General features: G+C 40.8%; 1 protein-coding gene across 19 annotated transcripts in view; it reads left to right on the plus strand.

Moving 5' to 3' along the window:
• CADPS2 (calcium dependent secretion activator 2) overlaps nt 1–20,114 on the plus strand; it is a 315,634-nt gene that overhangs the window by 93,832 nt on the left and 201,688 nt on the right. For all 19 annotated transcript variants that reach the window (XM_064142033.1, XM_064142028.1, XM_064142027.1 and 16 more), the window contains exon 3: nt 9,769–10,101. In XM_064142033.1, the coding sequence (XP_063998103.1) occupies nt 9,769–10,101 (333 nt within the window). The remainder of the gene's footprint in view (nt 1–9,768; nt 10,102–20,114) is intronic.

Here is a 20,114-nt window from a genome sequence, read left to right on the forward strand (position 1 = left end):
AATATGAACCCATTGCAATGTCAACGATGAAACCTTTACATAAGTTCCACTTTTTCAGTCAGCTGGGGTTGTTTAGCCTGGAGAAGAGTAGGCTCGGGGGGACCTCATTGCTGTCTACAACTACCTGAAGGGACATTGTAGCCAGGTGGGGGGTGGCCTCTTCTCCCAGGCAACCAGCAATAGAACAAGGGGACACAGTCTCAAGTTGTGCCAGGGGAAGTATAGGCTGGATGTTAGGAGGAAGTTGTTGCTAGAAAGAGTGATTGGCATTGGGATGGGCTGCCCAGGGAGGTGGTGGAGTCACCATCCCTTGAGGTGTTCAAGAAAAGCCTGGATGAGGCACTTAGTGCCATGGTCTAGTTGACTGGCTAGGGCTGGGGGATAAGTTGAACTGGATGATCTTGGAGGTCTCTTCCAACCTGGTTGATTCTATGATTAGGAGCACAAGTGACTCCAGAGAAAAAATTGGTGGATCCTTATTGTACTTGCTTATTTACTTCACTTTTTCTCAAAGTTAATGCACTAATTTTGATCTTATATTTAGAAAGCTTATATGCTAAGAGTTAAACACTGTGATAAGAGATAAAGTGGTGGGTTTTGAGTTTTGTACAGTACTAAATCAACACAAATTGAGGAATTCCTTAGCAAGGGAAATGGAAATGTGTGCTGTTGATTTTGAGCAGCTGTGTGTTTTCTCAAGTTTGCAGATACCAAAGGAGGCAGTTATGCATAAACTAATCATCATCTGTGATTGTGAATTAAATAAATACTCTAAGTAAATGCTTTTTCTAATCCTTTTGGCATGGCTGTGTTTGGTCTTCACCATTTTTTATGCATATATGTTATTTTAGAAGTCTGTTTCTTTCAATCTTCAGTTGCATCTTATTTTTACTTTATTTCTAGCAGCTTTTGTTGTCTTTTATCCTCTTCCCTCATAGTTAGTCACAGAACTTCCTTCTATAGTTTATATGCTGGAAAATGAATGGGACCAACAGTAGAGTGAAAGTAAGCCTTTTTTCAGGGGTTATCTCCAAGGCATGCTGTGTTACAAGTTCATGTTAATAGCATTTACCTGGCTTATGGTAGCTAAAATAGACCTTTTGAAACTCTAACCAGCTGCAGATTTCCATTGGTCCCCAAAGGGAGGAATTCTGGTCATGCAATATCAGCATACTGGGGAGCAAGTTTTCAGCTCATACAGAAAGGTGGCTGAAACTCTCACTGTCAAGACACTGGTCTTGACGAGCTCCTAATGTTTGCTGAATTTCACTTTACTACCAAAAAAAATGCAGTTTAGCAAAAAGAGACTTTGCAAATTACTTCTTTGCCAAGTAGACGATGATGGATATCATAGAATCATGCAATGGTTTAGGTTGGAAGGGACCTCACAGATCATCCAACCCCTGCCATAGGCAGGTACACCTCTCATTATAACTAAGGACAGTGAGCATGTTGCAGTCTTGCACCATGAAGGAAGAAGTTCCCTACATGGTCAAGGAAAACCTCTGTTCTGTATCTTCATGCTGATATAGTTTCATGTCTACTCTAATTTCCAAGACCTGAATAAACTGGGAAAATAGCATAGCAATGTGTTATTGGTAACTTGTCTGGCCTGGTGACAAGGCAGCCCCTGCATTTTACTTGCAAGAGAACAAATGTGTGCTTCAAAGCATAAGCTTTCTCTCTCCCTTTGGGGTCATGTGTTGTTCAGTATGGTCTATATCAGTCAATAGGTTGAAAAGGTAGATGTTGAAAACATTTCATGTCTAGCAAGGCAGTTTTGTTTCTCTTGCTATGATGGTGATTACCATCCTTCCCTGGGCAGGCTAACAGCTGGAATACCACTTCTGTTTGGAGCTATTGAGCTTAATGATTTCTTCTAGGTCCACTCTGTGCTGTCTTTCTCCTATGTCTGACAGTCTTGAGAAGCGTCTACAGAGATAATAAGGCTTTTTCAGCAGGAGAGAGCTGTTGGATAGAAAAGCCCTAAATTTACCCTGCTCCAGTTTAAAACCATTGCCCCTCATCCTGTTGCTATAAGCCCTTCCCATGCCTTCCTGTAGGTCTCCATACTGAAAGGTATGTATACGGTCTCCCCAGAGCTGCCTCTTCTGCAGGCTGAACAGCCCCCATTCTTTCAGCCTGTCTTCATGGGACAGGTGCTTCGGCCGACTAAACATCCTTGTAGCACTCCCCTGGACCCACTCCAGCAGATCCATGTCTCTCTGGTTTAGGGGGGGCCCATAGCTGGACACAGGTGAGATATCATCAAAGTGAAGTAGAGAATCACCTCTCTCAATCTGTTGAATTTGTGGATCAGCATTCACAGATCTCAAACACGCAAACATTCATTGCCTGTGTGAGCAGAGTGACTTATGAGGGAGGTTGGATCACTTTGAAGTTGAACATCAAGGTGATATTTGGAGGATAACTTCTCCAAATGGTGGTATCAGTAGTTTGCAGAGCAAACACCACTCTGCACAAAGTCTCTCAACATGCTCCAGACAGTCAGTGAACTGTGAGGCTTAGTGGGAGACTAGTTTTAAAGAGGAGATAGCAGTGGCTGTATCAAGTAGAGTTATTGCTAAAGTAATCTGCAACTATGCTCATACAGTCAGCAGTATATAACTTGCTCACTAGGGTACAAGAACAATTGTTGATGTTGTCAGCTTTGAAAGGAGGATAAATATGCTTGTTCCAAAAAGGCATCTGGATAACTTTAATAAATGAATCCAGGAGAAAACATTACTTCTGGGTGAAATAGTTTTGTGGGTTTTTTTCTTTTATGGTAATTGTCACTGTAGTTCTGTTTGCTCTTGTGCCCAAGGCACAAACATTTCAGTACATGAGCCTGTGAAATGTGTAGCCATTAGGAACAGAAATTTGGGAAGACCTTGGGCAATTGCTTGTGCCAATTTAAAAATGTAGGCAAATAAACAAATCATTTTGCACATTGTTGTGTAGTATGCTTACAAGCAGATAGGCCTAGAGAAGGAGCAGACATGTTAATTTGAAAAGGTTCTGGTGTTGAGGTTTTTGTGCAGATAGCTGGTTGAGAAGTTGTGTGGAATGTCTGATGTGCAGCTGTAATACTGCCCAAAAGAGCTGAAGGAAACAACGTAAAACTTCTAAAGTTTCTTTTAGTTGTGAGACACTGCTCTTGATAAGGAGAAATAATAGTTTAATATACTCCAGAAGAGTAATAGATGTGGTACTGAAAAAATAAAAAGAGGAGGAACAGCAAATGAAGATTAAACCCATTCAGATGGTGAGGGCTTATTCCTTTAAATTTTGTTTCTTTTTCTCATTTTAATGTAATCTGATATTTTAAGGAGGTTTTAGAAAACAAAACAAAACAAAACCACCTAACTTCATAGAATCATAGAATCAACCAGGTTGGAAGAGACCTCCAAGATCATCCAGTCCAACCTAGCACCCAGCCCTAGCCAGTCAACTAGACCATGGCACTAAGTGCCTCACCCAGGCTTTGCTTGAACGCCTCCAGGGATGATGCCTCCACCGCCTCCCTGGGCAGCCCATTCCAATGGCAAAGCTTCCAATGGTGAACTTGCTGTTCACCAAAATCTAAAGTGCTAGGGTTTTTTTAATTCCAGCTTTTTTTCTTCCTCTGTATTAGAAAAAAATATAGTGTAGTAGATGTCCAGGAGAAGATACTTATGATGAATATAATCATGACAATAATACTTAAATAGAGAAATGGGAGTTAATTAGTGTGATCTCTTGAAATTTCATTATCTTTTACCTGAAGGTAAGTACTCTGTTCTGAAGACTTGTAAAGAAAAATGGCCATTTAACACTGATGAATTCATTGAGGAAAAAGAAAGGGGGGGGGGGGGGAACAAAAAAAACAGTGCCTGGAGGTTATTTCTATGGGGTGATAAAGAATAGGTGAGGAAGAAGACCTCTAAGCTAGCTTGTCTTTTTTTTTCTCTAAAAATGTAGAAAGCAATTCTGATCTTGAAACACTGAGCAAATCTCCAGAACTCACTTTCCAGTCATGTTCAGCAGCCAATAGTTGTTAGCATAGAATTTAGCATAGAATCGGTCAGGGATGGAAGGGACCACAACCCCCCTGCCATGGGCAGGGGCACATCTTACATCAATTTCACATCTCGCCCCAAAATTTAGCATCTCACCTCAATTTACATCTTGTCTTTATTTTATATCTTACCCCAAAAATTCAGCATCCTACCTACATTTGATATCTTACCCCAAAATTTAGCATCCTACTTCAATTTACATCTTATCTCCATTTTATATCTCACCCCAAAATTTAGCAGCTTATCTCCATTTTAGATCTCACTCCAAAATTTAGCAGCTTATCTCCATTTTGTATCTCACCCCAAAATTTAGCATCCTACTTCAATTTACATCTTATCTCCATTGTATATCTCACCCCAAAATTTAGCACCTTATCTCCATTTTGTATCTCACCCCAAAATTTGGCATCCTACTTCAATTTACATCTTATCTCCATTTTATATCTCACCCCAAAATTTAGCAGCTTATCTCCATTTTAGATCTCACCACAAAATTTAGCAGCTTATCTCCATTTTAGATCTTACCCCAATTTAGCATCCTACCCCAAAATTTAGCTGCTTATCTCCATTCTATATCTCACCACAAAATTTAGCAGCTTATCTCCATTTTAGATCTTACCCCAATTTAGCATCTTACCCCAAAATTTAGCATCCTACCCCAAAATTTAGCATCTTGTCTCCATTTTAGATCTCACCCCAAAATTTAGCTGCTTATCTCCATTTTGTATCTCACCCCAAAATTTAGCATCCTACTTCAATTTACATCTTATCTCCATTGTATATCTCACCCCAAAATTTAGCAGCTTATCTCCATTTTAGATCTTACCCCAAAATTTAGCATCCTACCCCAAAATTTAGCAGCTTGTCTCCATTTTAGATCTCACCACAAAATTTAGCAGCTTATCTCCATTTTAGATCTTACCCCAATTTAGCATCTTACCCCAAAATTTAGCAGCTTATCTCCATTTTAGATCTTACCCCAATTTAGCATCTTACCCCAAAATTTAGCAGCTTATCTCCATTTTAGATCTCACCACAAAATTTAGCATCCTACCCCAAAATTTAGCAGCTTATCTCCATTTTAGATCTCACCACAAAATTTAGCAGCTTATCTCCATTTTAGATCTTACCCCAATTTAGCATCTTACCCCAAAATTTAGCAGCTTATCTCCATTTTAGATCTCACCACAAAATTTAGCATCCTACCCCAAAATTTAGCAGCTTATCTCCATTTTAGATCTCCACACCAAATTTAGCAGCTTATCTCCATTTTAGATCTTACCCCAATTTAGCATCTTACCCCAAAATTTAGCTGCTTATCTCCATTTTATATCTTACCCCAATTTAGCATCCTACCCCAAAATTTAGCATCCTACCCCAAAATTTAGCTGCTTATCTCCATTTTATATCTCACTCCAAAATTTAGCAGCTTATCTCCATTTTGTATCTCACCCCAAAATTTAGCATCCTACTTCAATTTACATTTTATCTCCATTTTATATCCCACCCCAACATTTAGCATCTTGTCTCCATTTTAGATCTCACCCCAAAATTTAGCATCTTATCACCATTTTATATTTTACCCCAAAATTTAGCATCCCACCCCAACATTTAGCATCTTGTCTCCATTTTATATCTTACCCCAAAATTTAGCATCCTACCCCAACATTTAGCAGTTGAAAGCAGTTGAAACTGTTGAAAGCAGTTATTAAAATGCATTGGTAACTATTAGTCTCTCCATAGAATATAAATGCTGATTCAATTCATAATGCAGTACTTCAACTAGCAAAAAAAAGAACAAATATGTACTATTAGATGTAGGAAGCTGCTACATATGCTGCTTATTTTTTACCCCAGATCTTGTTCTTGGAGTCAGATTAGTTGATCAATTAAAGAGAATCTAAACATCAATTTCATAATTTTCTGAGTGTTTTTTTTGTTTCTTTCAAGATGTTTAATTGTGGTGAGAATGTCATGTCTGAAGTAGTGTCTTTTTTTTTTCTACAGCTCAAGGGTACAGCAGCAAATAGTGTTAGTTGCAATTACATTAATTCCTGCTAGGTATAAGTCTTTGTTCCTAAAATATGTAGCTGTGGAAGCTGTTCTCCAAACTGTCAGAAGTTTTTTGCAGCTTCATCAAACTATTCCTAATTCTCAATGTCATGCACTGTGCAGTTTCAGAATGCAGTGGAATTACTAAGGGCTGTGTGAGCAGATCCCAGAGAACATCACTCCTGGTAATGACTGTAATGGGGTATATTTTTACTCCTGTGGAACACGAAGGACTTTAAAAAGTGTGTAAGAGCTATTGACTACAGTGAGAGTTGATAATGAGCTTTTGTGAGAGGCTTTGAGCACCTGCTGCAGTAGCAAAAATGGTACTTAATATTATGTAGTAATTGTCCTGTGCTTTGTTTTGGATCGAGTGATGCTCCTAGCACAGCAGGGTGATGCACATCACATAAAATTTTATGTAAGAAACTTAATCCAATTCAGTTTAGCTCCTAGGGAGAGAATTACTGTCTTTTGCAGAAAAATTTAGATCTCAGATTAACTTCAAAAAAATTCTGTCTGTTCTTTAAAAAAAAAATGTGTGTGTCTTAATATCAAGAGTTCTGATGACTGTAAGGGTCACATAGAATCATAGAATCAACCAGGTTGGAAGAGACCTCCAAGATCATCCAGTCCCTGAATACCTCACATGTTTTTATAGAGTGATTCCTTTTGGTGTTTAGTAGTTAGCAATAGGTAACATGGAGAATTGATGTTGACTTAGATTCAGGGATGCAAAAATGATACTACAAGCTCAAATGCTCCCTGACAAAGAGCATCACTCCAGAACTTCTTTGAGCAAGTCCAAAAAACTTTGGTAGAAACAGGAGGAGAAAGTTCTTCACTGAGAGAGTCATTGGATACTGGAATGGGCTGCCCAGGGAGGTGGTGATATCTGCCATATCTTTTTGTGAAAGTACTTCTTCTTGTTGTGATTATTATATACCAACATTTAAATAAAAATACAGGTTTTGACCAAAAATACTTCAGAAGGGAACATTTTAAGGTCAGGGATACGTGTGAAATTGTGTTTTGCATTTGCACATACCTGTTGTTTTGGCCAACGTCAACATACTGTCATTTTGTCAGTGTTGCAGGCAACAAATGTTAAAATATTACTTTCCTGCCACAGATAAGTGTTGAAAAAAAATGGAACAGATTCTTCCTGCAGTCTCCTAGAAAATTGACTTCAAAATTAGAAATAGATTTTGAATTAGTCTGGTTCATTAATCAAGGGTAGTGCTAACAGCTTTTCAGCCTCGGCATTCTGGATTAATGGGTTTGAATAATATGACTGAAAGAAGGTAAAGAGAGATGGATGATATTCTGGTGGTCTTACAGTGTGTATTTTGCATGTTTTTAATTTTACCTTTATTAGATTGACCCAGTTACACACAGTATATACACCCAATACATAGGATTGTGTAGAAACATGAGGTCTTGGGGGCAGAGCCTGTAAACACCCTTGATTTAACTTTTTTTCTTCTGTATCTGCTTTCACTCATTGGATATGGAAATTAACGAGATGGAGGATTTAATGTTGTTTATGAACACTCCAAAGTAGCTGAAGTTAGCTTACAAAGTCATTTTCTTTAAAATATGGGTTTTTTTCTTCTATTTGCTCTACAGTGAAGCCGATGGAGAAATTAATCAATTGTAATTGCAGAGTGTCAAAACAAGGAAAGGCTTCATATCCTTTTACCAGTTCGTGTTGATAAGTTTTATTGCTGCGTGGAATTTATGGCTACTACTTGTTTTGAAATTAAATTGGATTCAATATTTATGTAGTGTTTTGAGGAAATTAATATCAGCATTAATTGGCAGTAACTATGCTAGGTTCCATTATGGGTAAGAATTTAACCTTAGATGCTTATATCTCCAAAAAAGTAAGTCCATCATAGAATCAACCAGGTTGGAAGAGACCTCCAAGATCAGCCAGTCCAACCTAGCACCCAGCCCTAGCCAGGCAACTAGACCATGGCACTAAGTGCCTCATCCAGGCTTCTCTTGAACACCTCCAGGGACAGTGACTCCACCACCTCCCTGGGCAGCCCATTCCAATGCAAATCACTGTCTCTGGGAAGAACTCTCTCCTAACATCCAGCCTGTACTTCTCCTGGCACAACTTGTTTATTCCTTGTCCAAGGCACACGTCAGTTGTGTTGAACTGCTCATGCTACAGTGGTCATCCCCTTGTTGCATTTTGCAAAGGAACAGTTTCATGAGACTTTTCTACTAGAAATGGGCTTGCCACACAGAGGGGGTGAAAAGATCAACCTTGCCAGGGCCTGGGTTTGATAAAATATAGGCATCTGTCCCTGAACACTGAAAAATTCCTACAGAATGCTGATTTAATTAGTTTGTGGTTGTAATTTGCTTTGTCATACCCTAAGAGTACATGTGCTTGGGCAGGATTTTTTTAGTATTGGTTTGGGTTTTTTTGTTTGGGTTTTTTCACAGAGAAATCATATTCTCTGTCTTCAGTATTCTGTCTGCAGTGCAGAACAGGTTCTGTATCTCTGCATTGTTCTTCTCACTATAGTTTATATTTATTGTAGTATTTCTCTGGGTTTATTTGCTTTTCTCTTGGATTTCTGTCTCATCTTGCATTAGATTCTTGATTGGCTTAAAGATGGTATTTTAACTTACACATGCAAGTTTTGAAACAGTTTGGCTTATCCTTTAGTTACTTGCAATTAACTTTAGGCTTTTGTCATTTCCACAAAGTAAAGGTTAATTAAATCCTGTAGGTAAGTTTAAAATTGGCTACTGTTAACTCAAACTTAATTCTAGCTTAGCTACTGTAAGTTTATGTATAAATAGCCTTAAAAATACTTATTTTAGATACTTATTCAGTCATAGAATCATAGAATCAAGCAGGTTGGAAGAGACCTCCAAGATCATCCAGTCCAACCTAGCACCCAGCCCTAGCCAGTCAAACAGACCATGGCACTAAGTGCCTCAGCCAGGCTTTGCTTGAAGACCTCCAGGGACGGTGCCTTCACCACCTCTCTGGGCAACCCATTCCAATGCCAATCACTCTCTCTGGGAACAACTTCCTCCTAACATCCAGCCTAGACCTCCCCTGGCACAACTTGAGACTGTGTCCCCTTGTTCTATTGCTGTTTCCCTGGGAGAAGAGGCCACCCCCCACCTGGCTACAATGTCCCTTCAGGTAATTGTAGACAGTAATAAGATCACCCCTGAGCCTCCTCTTCTCCAGGCTAAACACCCCCAGCTCCCTCAGCCTCTCCTCATAGGATTTGTGTTCCAGGCCCCTCATCAGCTTTGTTGCCCTTCTCTGGATACATTCCAGCACCTCAACATCTTTCTTGAATTGAGGGGCCCAGAACTGGACACAGCACTCAAGGTGTGGCCTGACCAGTGCTGAGTACAGGGGAAGAATAACCTCCCTTGTCCTACTGGCCACACTGTTCCTGATGCAGGCAGAGACTTACTTTTTTCAAATGGTTATTTGTGTTTTTAGGAAACATTTAGCAGGTGTGGCCTGTGTAACTCTTTATTCTAAGGCCATTTTACACAGAAGTTGAATGTTAGCTTGTACTCTCTTTGTAAGAGACTGGTTTCTGTTTGTGTCCATGCCTAACTTTCTGGGCTTTTTTGTTGTTTCTTTTCTCTTCTTTTATTTTTAAAGGTATTTCTCAAGAGTGACCGAGTTGCAAGAATGGTCCACAGTGGAGGATGTTCTGCAAATGACTTCAGAGATGTTTTTAAGAAAAACATAGAAAAGAGAGTCCGAAGCTTGCCAGAAATTGATGGATTGAGCAAGGAGACTGTGTTAAGTTCTTGGCTAGCCAAATATGATGCCATATACAGAGGAGAAGAGGACTTCTGCAAACAGACGAATAGAATGGCCTTAAGTGCTGTATCGGAGCTGATTCTGAGCAAGGAGCAGCTTTATGAAATGTTTCAGCAGATCCTAGGGATCAAAAAATTGGAACATCAATTGATTTATAATGCCTGCCAAGTAAGTATTGGTGTCACTTGGTTCTGTTGTGTTCATAATATCTCCCCCATGCCAACAGGTCAATTGCTTCCTCTCTGTGTGTAGAAGCCTTCAATTTTAAGTACATCTCCACAGTCCCAGGAGATGAAAACCCTCAGAAAGGAATCTTGGAATCATTTGATTGCTGGAGAACAATTGGAAAAAGGGTATGCCAGACTATATGATACTTACTATGCAGAGATCTCCTGAGACCTTTTACAGTGTCACAGTGATTTGAGTGAGTCTGCAGAATGTTATGTGGCCTATATGCCTGCACACCCTCATATAAATCACATGTGAATGCACATACATTTATGTGTCTGTGTGTACATCTTTAAAAGACTTTTGCTAATACAAATAGATAGATGACAAGAGACTGAATTCAGGATGCTCTTGTCCATCTGGTATCTAGAAGGTCCCTGTGTTAAAACTCATTGTGCTTCATTTCAAACACCATCTACAATGCTGATTGGCACAAGTTTACTTCATTGTTTCATTCTATAAATGTGGTATTCCATGCAAATTACTGAGGCCAAGACAAGCAGTCCATTCAGCAATCATATTTGGATTTATGTGTGTCACCATCTGTAGTGTTAATGGTACATAAAATATTTTATCTGGACAGTCTGCATAGTGATACAACTATAAATTATCAGTTACTTAGGGAGGGAAAACCTGGAAAATGGGAAGTGTTTCTGAAAGTCTCACAACTGACCAGAGTGGATGTGGCGTTTAAACTTAGCTCACACAGTTCTTTACACTGTCTATAAATTACTACACCAGAATACAGCTAAGTTGTTTTCATATATTCTGTTGAAGGTTGGCTTGTAGTTATGGGCCATCTTATTAGGCAAGCAAATGAGGAATCTTTGACATTGTTACTTATTTCATCTATATATTAGTGTGGCATGGAATTGTGCAACTATTTTGTGAAACATCTATAGAGTTCAGTGCTTCTCAAGGTCATAAAACCAAGTTTCATAATGAGGATCTGCATCATAATGCATCAAATTAGTAAGGCTTCCTGTTTTCATGGTGAGCTGTTTACCAGCAGGGTGGAAAGTGAGCAGTGGTTTGAATGGCAAGAGATAGAAAATACTCCTTTTTTTCCCCTATTTGCCCCATCTTCTTTCTTTTGATCCTCCATTCACATACATGTACATTGTGAAGCTAACCTCTGGGCCATGCAGGCTGGTAATGAGAGATAAAAACACTGACATCTTGGGGAATACTCCTATAGATTTGGGGATTTCTCTTTTTTTTTTTTTTCACAATATCATGTAGAGACATGAAATAATTCAGTTTGGAAAAGACTGTAGGAGGCCATTCAGTCCAGCTTCTTATGAAGACATATCAGGTTACTGAGGCCAGTAACATGGGTCTTAAAGAATGGAGGTAGACCACACAAACTGGGTGTGAAGAAACTGACTGGTGTAGAGGAATCCACTGCTTCTCTTGGGAGATTATTCCGATGTCTCACTGTTCTCATGTGAAAAATTCTCTTCTGCAGTCCAACCAGAATCTCCCCAGAAATAACTCGTACCCATTACCCCTTGTCTTTTCCATGTGACTCCTAGTAAACAAGGGAATTTCTGTCCTCCTGGTAGCCACCCTGTATGTATTGATATGTGGTAATGAGGTCTCCCCTAAGCCTTCTCAAGGCTGAACACTCCCAGTTCTCTCAGCCTTTCCTCATATGGGAAGTCCTCTCATCATTCTCATGGCCCTTCTATGAACACTTTCCAGCTAGCCTGTTCATTTAGCCTGTCCAGGGCTTCCTGATGGTGACTCTCCCTTCTGGAGTGTCAATCTCCCTGCTTATTTTGGTGTCATTTGCAAACTTCACCTGAGTGCTCTTGATCCCAACATCCAAATCAGTTATGAAGATATTAAGCAGTGCTGGGTCCAATATTGATCTCTGGGAAGCCCCACTTGTGGCTAGCCAGATTGAGAAAGAACTATTTATTACCACCCTTCGGGTACACCTGTCAGCTATTTCCCCACTCACCACACAGACCACCTATCTATGCCATAACATCTCAGGTTCTCTAGGAGGATGTTGTGGGTGACTGTCAAAAGCCTTGGCGAAGTCCAGGTAGACCATGTCAGCTGCTCACCCTGCAGTTCTGCTTTGGAACCTATAGGGAACACCTGTAGATGATGGTGACATTAACCTTCTTCCAGTCTTTAGGAATGCCTCCTGATTCCCATGACTTATAGGTTATGCAGAGCAGCCTTGCAACATCAGCCAGCTCTGTTGGCACCCTTGGGTGGATGGTATCCAGGCCCACCAATCTATACTGATTAAGCTCCTGTAGCTGTTGGCTACACCACCTTTTCCTTCATTGTAGGTAGTTTTGTGTCTACATCAACCTGCATTTTTATTCCCGTGGCTGGGACCCAGAAGCATTGGTAAAGACAAAGGTGAAAAAGGTGTTGAAGATTCCTGCCTTTTCAGGTTTGTTGATGACTGGTTCATCTCCCCTGTTTAATAGTGGGGCTGTAGTCTCTCTGGTTTTGCTTGTTGTTAATGTATCTGAGGAACCCTTTCTTGAAGTTTTCATCATCTTTGGCCAGTTCCAGTTCAAGCTGAGCTTTTGCTTTCCTGACTGCATCTCTGTTAATGCCCTTGTAATCTTCAGCAGGTAATGTTCTGTTTTCCCACATTTGATACATTTCCCTTCAGGTTCTGAGCAGATCCAGAAGCTCAGACTTAAGCCAAGAGGGTTCTTGTTCTGCCTACTTCACTTGCCTTTAGAAAGGATGAGCTGACCTGGGTTTGTGTGTCTAGGAGAGTGTTCTTGAAAAAGTCCCTGCACTCCCTGGCTCTTTTGTTATCGATGGAAGCTTCCTTTACGGTCACTTCCAACTGAGCCCTGAGCAGGCTGAGGCTTGCTCTTCTAAGATCTAAACCCTTTGTTTTGGAACTGATTTTTAGATCCCCTGTCCAAGTCTCCAAAGTACACAGTGTCATACAAGTCATAGAAGTATTGGAGAACAAGAAGAAAAGGAGACTTACTTTTTGAGAGCAGATGTAGGAGTACCTACATGTTTCAAGCTGAGAAGAATGAAGAAGGAAAGGCTTTGAGCTTATACCCTTCTTGTTTGGGGTTCTAGCTTTCAAGGCAAAGACTACATTATATTGATAAAACAAAAAAATTTCATTATGTCCTCCAGGAGAATTGTTACAAACCATACATTTCATATACTGTTCCTGTGTCCAGTCAAGCACTAAAGGTATGAGAGGTCTGTTGCAAATAAAAGGGCAGCAATTGTATCCTTCCCAGGAGGTGTAATGCAGACAGCAACTGGTTTGTGATCATGTAGTGCCTTTTTTCCACTGATGCAATCCCCTTTTTTCTCATTATAGTTTTAATAAATATTTTTGTTTAGGCTGTATCTTGCTCCTTTCTATTGACTGTGTACTTATGGAAGATGAGGTGAAGTTAGGCTCAAATTTCAATCAACATGATCAATTTTCATTCTGCCTCAGAAGCCTCTGTCTGCCTTTGTATGAGAATGCTCACTTTCATTTCCCTTTGCCACTGCTGTTTAGAATACTAGAGACTTGCAGATAACGATAATCAATACTGTCTGGGAGCAGTGAGATAAGTGAAAGTCCAAACAGATGTTAAAATTGTATTTTGGTAGAGGTTTTAATGAGTTGGCTTCTAGCAGAGAACCAGGTATATGAAATTCTGTGTATTTTGCAGCTCTGAGAAACAGCTACCCTTAACAGCAAGTCTGCACAGTTATCATTTGTGCAGAAAAGTCTGCATTTTTCTTCTCCCACCGTTTTTGTGTTTTGGTTTGGTTTGAGGGTTTTTGTTGTTTTTTTTGTTTGTTGGGTTTTTGTTGGGGTTTTTTTGTTCCTTCCAGCCCTTTGGAAATAGGAAGCAGAAAAAGTCTTGTAATGTCGATAAGAGTAAATTATCCTGCACCTAGAGGGCTGCTAAGCAGACAAGAATGTTATTTGTAACAGTAGGAGGTATTGTCTGTCAGCTGCCTCCTCCTGACTTTCTCTGCGTCTAGAAACTTTTTAATAGTGTTTCAGGAGCTTTTGCTCCCCAGACTCTTCTAAATGGCACATTCTCTTCAACCCTTCAACCTTTGGTATCTTGCAGCAGCTCATCAGATAATTCTGGTAGGGTGTACGTTATTAGAGGTCCATCTAGGTTGCCAGTCTCCATCCTTGGTGTGATAGCAGTGAGAAACTGTTCATTCAGTCGTCCCAAGAACTTAAGAAAAAACGTAGCAAATAGTAGTACAGCAGCTCTCTGACACTGTCAAACACAGTCCACATAGCTAGGAGAATTTTATCTTTGAAGAATAATTTCCTTGAGATGTTGAGGTGCTGGAAGGTGTCCAGAGAAGGGCAACAAAGCTGGTGAGGGGCCTGGAACACAAAGCCTATGAGGAGAGGCTGAGGGAACTGGGGGTGTGCAGCCTGGAGAAGAGGAGGCTCATTGCTGTCTACAACTACATGAAGGGAGGTTGTAGCCAGGTGGGGGTTGGCCTCTTCTCCCAGGCAACCAGCAACAGAACACGGGGACACAGTCTCAAGTTGTGCCAGGCAAAGTACAGGCTGGATGTTAGGCATAAATAAGCCTATTTTCAGGCCTACAGGCCCTCCTCGACAATGTTGCTTTGAGCTGTATTTTGTGATAAAGAAGTGATTGCCAGTTAAGTGGAACTTAATGATCTCCTTCGCCCACTTTAGAGATTCCTGGCCATGGTATGGTGTTACAGTTTCTTTGATTTCTAGAGATCAAACATGAGATAGTCTTTTTCTTTCCTTTATTTTTTTTTCCTTAATTATTCACTAATGTAGATGATAACATTGATGCAGAAAGTCAAACTGAAAGTCAAATTCAGACTAATTCATGGCTGTGCTCTATTATTACAGTGTTTCTCCAGTAATAAAATTCTGCACCAGGTAATTTGTAATTCCATGCAGCATATATTTTGTTTTGAAGCTGCCTGTAGAAAACTGAATTCTTTTGCTGATCTAAAGCCCTTGTCTTGGGTGTGGAAAGGAGGGAACGACACTGGTATTGGTAATGAAAGAATTCCAGCAAATCACATTCTTTTTCTGAGAGGTAATAAATAATTTTCATAGAATCATAGAATCAACCAGGTTGGAAGAGACCTCCAAGATCATCCAGTCCAACCTAGCACCCAGCCCTAGCCAGTCAAACAGACCATGGCACTAAGTGCCTCACCCAGGCTTTTCCTGAACACCTCCAGGGACGGTGCCTCCACCACCTCCCTGGGCAGCCCATTCCAATGCCAATCACTCTCTCTGGGAACAACTTTCTCCTAACATCCAGCCTAGACCTCCCCCGGCACAACTTGAGACTGTGTCCCCTTGTTCTATTGCTGGTTGCCTGGCAGAAGAGACCAACCCCCACCTGGCTACAATGTCCCTTCAGGTAGTTGTAGACAGCAATGAGGTCCCCCCTGAGCCTCCTCTTCTCCAGGCTGCACACCCCCAGCTCCCTCAGCCTCTCCTCATAGGGTTTGTGTTCCAGGCCCCTCACCAGCTTTGTCACCCTTCTCTGGACACGTTCCAGCACCTCAACATCTTTCTTGAATTGGGGGGCCCAGAACTGGACACAGTACTCAAGGTGTGGCCTGACCAGTGCTGAGCACAGGGGCAGAATAACCTCTCTTGTCCTACTGGCCACACTGTTCCTGATGCAAGCCAGGATGCCATTGGCTCTCTTGGCCACCTGGGCACATAATGTAGGAGATTTTGGAAACAAGTCAGACTAAGGGCAATTTAATTTGCAGCAGGGACTTCATGACTTTGGCACATGTGTAGTTCTGATCCTTTCTTCAGTAAAATTGTGAAAAGTAGTGCAAGAATTTCCCATACTTCTGGATATTTTCCTTGGAAACGTTCATACCCTGTATAAGTTCAGAGGGACAAATGCAGCTTTATGAAACACAAAGTATAATGTATCTGGAGAGAAAGTTTTAGTGTAGAGATTATAATCTTATCAAAGTAAGTAAACAACTGTTAAGATTTTCTGCAGTATACAGATCAAAATTTAAACAGATTGATTTTTTTTAAGTTGGAGCAAAGCATAGGAGAGAAAAATGGATTGGGCCTTTAAGCAATACATGTGTCTGACTCTGTTTAGGAAAAAGAAAAGATACTGGCTCTGTGAGGTAATGTGATGTAACCAAGGCTTCAGCTAAGCCAAATGCCAAGTTATCAATGTGCCCTTGAGGCCAAGAAGGCCAGTGGTATCCTAGACTGCATTAAGAAGACTGTGTCCAGCAGATTAAGTGAGGTTCTTCTCCACCACCTCTACTTCACTCTAGTGAGGCCCTACTTGGAATATTGCATCCAGTTCTAGGCTCCCCAGTTCAAGAGGGAAAGCAATCTACTTGAGAGAGTCCAAAGGAGGGCTACAAGGATGCTTAAGGGACTGGAGCACTGCCTTATAATGACAGGCTGAGATACCCAGGGCTTTTTAGTCTGGAGAGAAGCCTGAGAGGGGATCTTATAAATGTATACTAATAGATGAGGGCTGGGTGTCAAGAAGGAAGGGACAGCCTCTGCTTCTTTGTGCCCTGTGATAGGACAAGGGGCAATGGATTTAAACAACAGCACAGAAAGTTCCACCTCAACATCAGGAAGAACTTCTTTACTGTAAGGTTAACAGCACAGAAACAGGTTCACCAGAGAGGTTGTGGAGTCTCCTTCTCAGGAGACTTTCAAGAGCCATTTGGATGCATTCCCCTGTGATCTATGCTAGATTATACAGTCCCTTCCAATGCCTAACATCCTGTGATCCTGCAAGCTGTTATCTTTCTGTTGGTCAGTAATAACCCGATAACAAAGTAAACTCTGAAAAACAGTTGACAAGGCACATTGCTGTACTTGTGAGGCAGCATCAGGTGTTCAGTAAGACATCCACTAATGTCTTAAAGTCATAGAATCAACCAGGTTGGAAGAGACCTCCAAGATCATCCAGTCCAACCTAGCACCCAGCCCTAGCCAGTCGACCAGACCATGGCACTAAGTGCCTCATCCAGGCTTTGCTTGAACACCTCCAGGGACGGTGCCTCCACCACCTCCCTGGGCAGCCCATTCCAATGCCAATCACTCTCTCTGTGAAGAACTTCCTCCTAACATCCAGCCTGTACTTCCCCCGGCACAACTTGAGACTGTGTCCCCTTGTTTGTTTCTATATTAGAAGAGTGTACTTTGGGGGAAAAAAAATCTCTGATTGCCTCAAAGGGTATTGATTTGTTCTCATTTACTCTAATGACAGAAGCATGATGGAACAAATATTAAAACAGCCTTAGAGAAGCAAGTTACTTTTTTTTCATATTTAAATATCTGACTGTACAACATTTAAAAGCTTTGCAATTTGCATAATGGAGAAAAGTACTTTGAAATATTTTTCTTTGTAGTTGAAGGAAAAATGAGAAAATAACAGTGACAAATGGTGTGTTTGCAACAGCAATGCATTTTCAGTATTTGAGGTATTGAAGCACCTTCCTTATCACAGTATCACCAAGGTTGGAAGAGATCTCATAGATCATCAAGTCCAACCCTTTACCACAGAGCTCAAGGCTACACCATGGCACCAAGTGCCACGTCCAATCCTGCCTTGAACAGCCCCAGGGACGGCGACTCCACCACCTCCCCGGGCAGCCCATTCCAGTGTCCAATGACTCTCTCAGTGAAGAACTTTCTCCTCACCTCCAGCCTAAATTTCCCCCAGCATAGCTTGAGGCCATGTTCAGCTTTTGGGTGAGAAAAATTTGCTTTGACATCTACATTTAGAAGAAAAACCTGAGTGGAACATCTGAAAATCATGACAGTATGTAAAGGTTTATTTGTTCACTCTATGTTTTAGAAATAAACAATGAGGCATGGTTCACTTTTAGTCACTTTCAAGACAATATTTACATGTGCATTTTTCCGTCATGGAGCTCTCTTTGTGCAATTATGGTTTCTGTTCTTGTGTATTGTTTTGCACTTGCATGAAGGAGTTGGATGTGTGTGATTTCTAGCAGCCTGAGAGACTACCAGCACTGATAGACTGGTGGATTTACTTGTATTTGCAAAGCTAGCATCTTTCTAGGCTTATTCTCCTCTGTATCACCTTTCTTGTCACAAGAGGTAAGCCAGGCTTGGCTGACAATCAGCAGAGAGAAGCTGAGAATTACCTATCTCCCTTACTATGGCTTGAACTTCCTCTGAGAATTGAAGTCATCAGTGTTGGGGTTTTGGCTGCAGATCTTCCAGGTAGTTTTGATTTCTGAGACTCTTTGGCATTCAGTGAGTGCAGGAAAACAGTGGCAGAATGGTCATCATAGCATAGAAAAATAAGGGAAGTTTGTTAAAGAAGATCTTTTTAGGTTTCTTCTGGGTTTTTTTCACCTTCCCCCCCTGTTTCTTCCCCTAAAATGTTCTTTTGGAGCCTTCATGAATTAATTAATGCTGATTTCCATATTTTAGGGAGTTAAGCCACCTCAACACTCAAAGCCAAATATATCCCAGCATTTAACTTGCACTTACATTAACATCAGCAGTACATTTGATTCATCATGTTGAACATTACTGGCTGAGGAAAAAGTTCTTCTGCTTTGGCATTAAGCAATTAAAATAAATATTGTCTCCCAAAGGCTGTTTTTTTTTAAGCTGTTTTTTGTGTTTTAAGGAGATATTCATGTAAATAAATGCAAACCAAACAATTCTTACAGCTGCATTACAAAATCTGACCATTAAGTTAATTAATGCATCTGATTACTAGCTTATATGTACATTTGAATGAATTCTTGTGAGCAAGCTGAGTAAGTTAATGTTATCATGAATTTATTACCTGTGCTATTTAAGGCTAGATAGTGTTCTGTATTCCCTCTTTATCAATTCAAAGTAAAGTGGTTTTGCTTAGAACAATCAGTTTCATCCCAAGGATCAATGTTATTCAAGTTTGTTCCTCTGCAAGCTTTTTCATCCTGAGGTGTCTTTAGCAGCCAGTATAAAGCCAGTAGAAGAAGCTGAAAAAGCCACAGGAGGGAGCTGGGATTGTTTAGCCTGGAGAAGAGGAGGCTCAGGGGAGACCTTATTGCTGTCTACAACTACCTGAAGGGTGGTTGTGGCCAGGAGGAGGTTGCTGGCCAGCACCAGAACAAGAGGACACAGCCTCAAGCTGTGCTGGGGGAAATTTAGTTCTTCACTGAGAGAGTCATTGGACACTGGAATGGGCTGCCCGGGGAGGTGGTGGAGTCGCCGTCCCTGGAGCTGTTCAAGGCAGGATTGGACGTGGCACTTGGTGCCATGGTCTGGCCTTGAGCTCTGTGGTAAAGGGTTGGACTTGATGATCTATGAGATCTCTTCCAACCTTGGTTGATACTGTGATACTGTAAAAGAATGAGCCTATGTTTCTGTATCTCTCACACTCATTGGTACTGAGTGTCTTGTTTGGAAGCTTAGCTGCTTTTTCTCAGGGAGAGCTCTCTTGACTTCTAGAGAGGACAAATTCCATATGGGTTCCTGCACCCCAGTCACTCCAAAAGGAAAGATGCAGATAAATTTAGAAATGAGTCAGCTAATATTTATGGTAGATATGCTTTTTAAACAGTGATATTAAAGCACAACCGTAATGGAGGGTAGCCTGTCCTGTTGAGTAGCTGTATGTGTAAAATAGCTGAGAATCTGCTGCTGTCTTATAGCTGTGCTATAATTTCTGTGGTGTTGTTTTTTTTATCTCCTAGAAAGTGTTTTTATGACTGTCCTAAAAAGGAAAGAACTCTCAGGTCACCTTTTCAGCTGTGTCCTCTGCTGAAGCTGTCCTAATCTCCAGGATCTAATCTCCATCTTTCAGGCTGTTGTCCCCAGACATCCTCTCACTTTAAGAGGATTGATTCTCAATGTAATAGTCATCATAAAGGGAGGTGGTCCTTGGCCTGTCATTTATTCCTGTGCTTTGTATTACAAGACTCAAAGATAGTTGCTCATATCATCCAAA

This window comes from Pogoniulus pusillus, chromosome 4 (assembly GCF_015220805.1).
Source record: "Pogoniulus pusillus isolate bPogPus1 chromosome 4, bPogPus1.pri, whole genome shotgun sequence".
In the NCBI taxonomy this organism is placed as follows: domain Eukaryota; kingdom Metazoa; phylum Chordata; class Aves; order Piciformes; family Lybiidae; genus Pogoniulus; species Pogoniulus pusillus.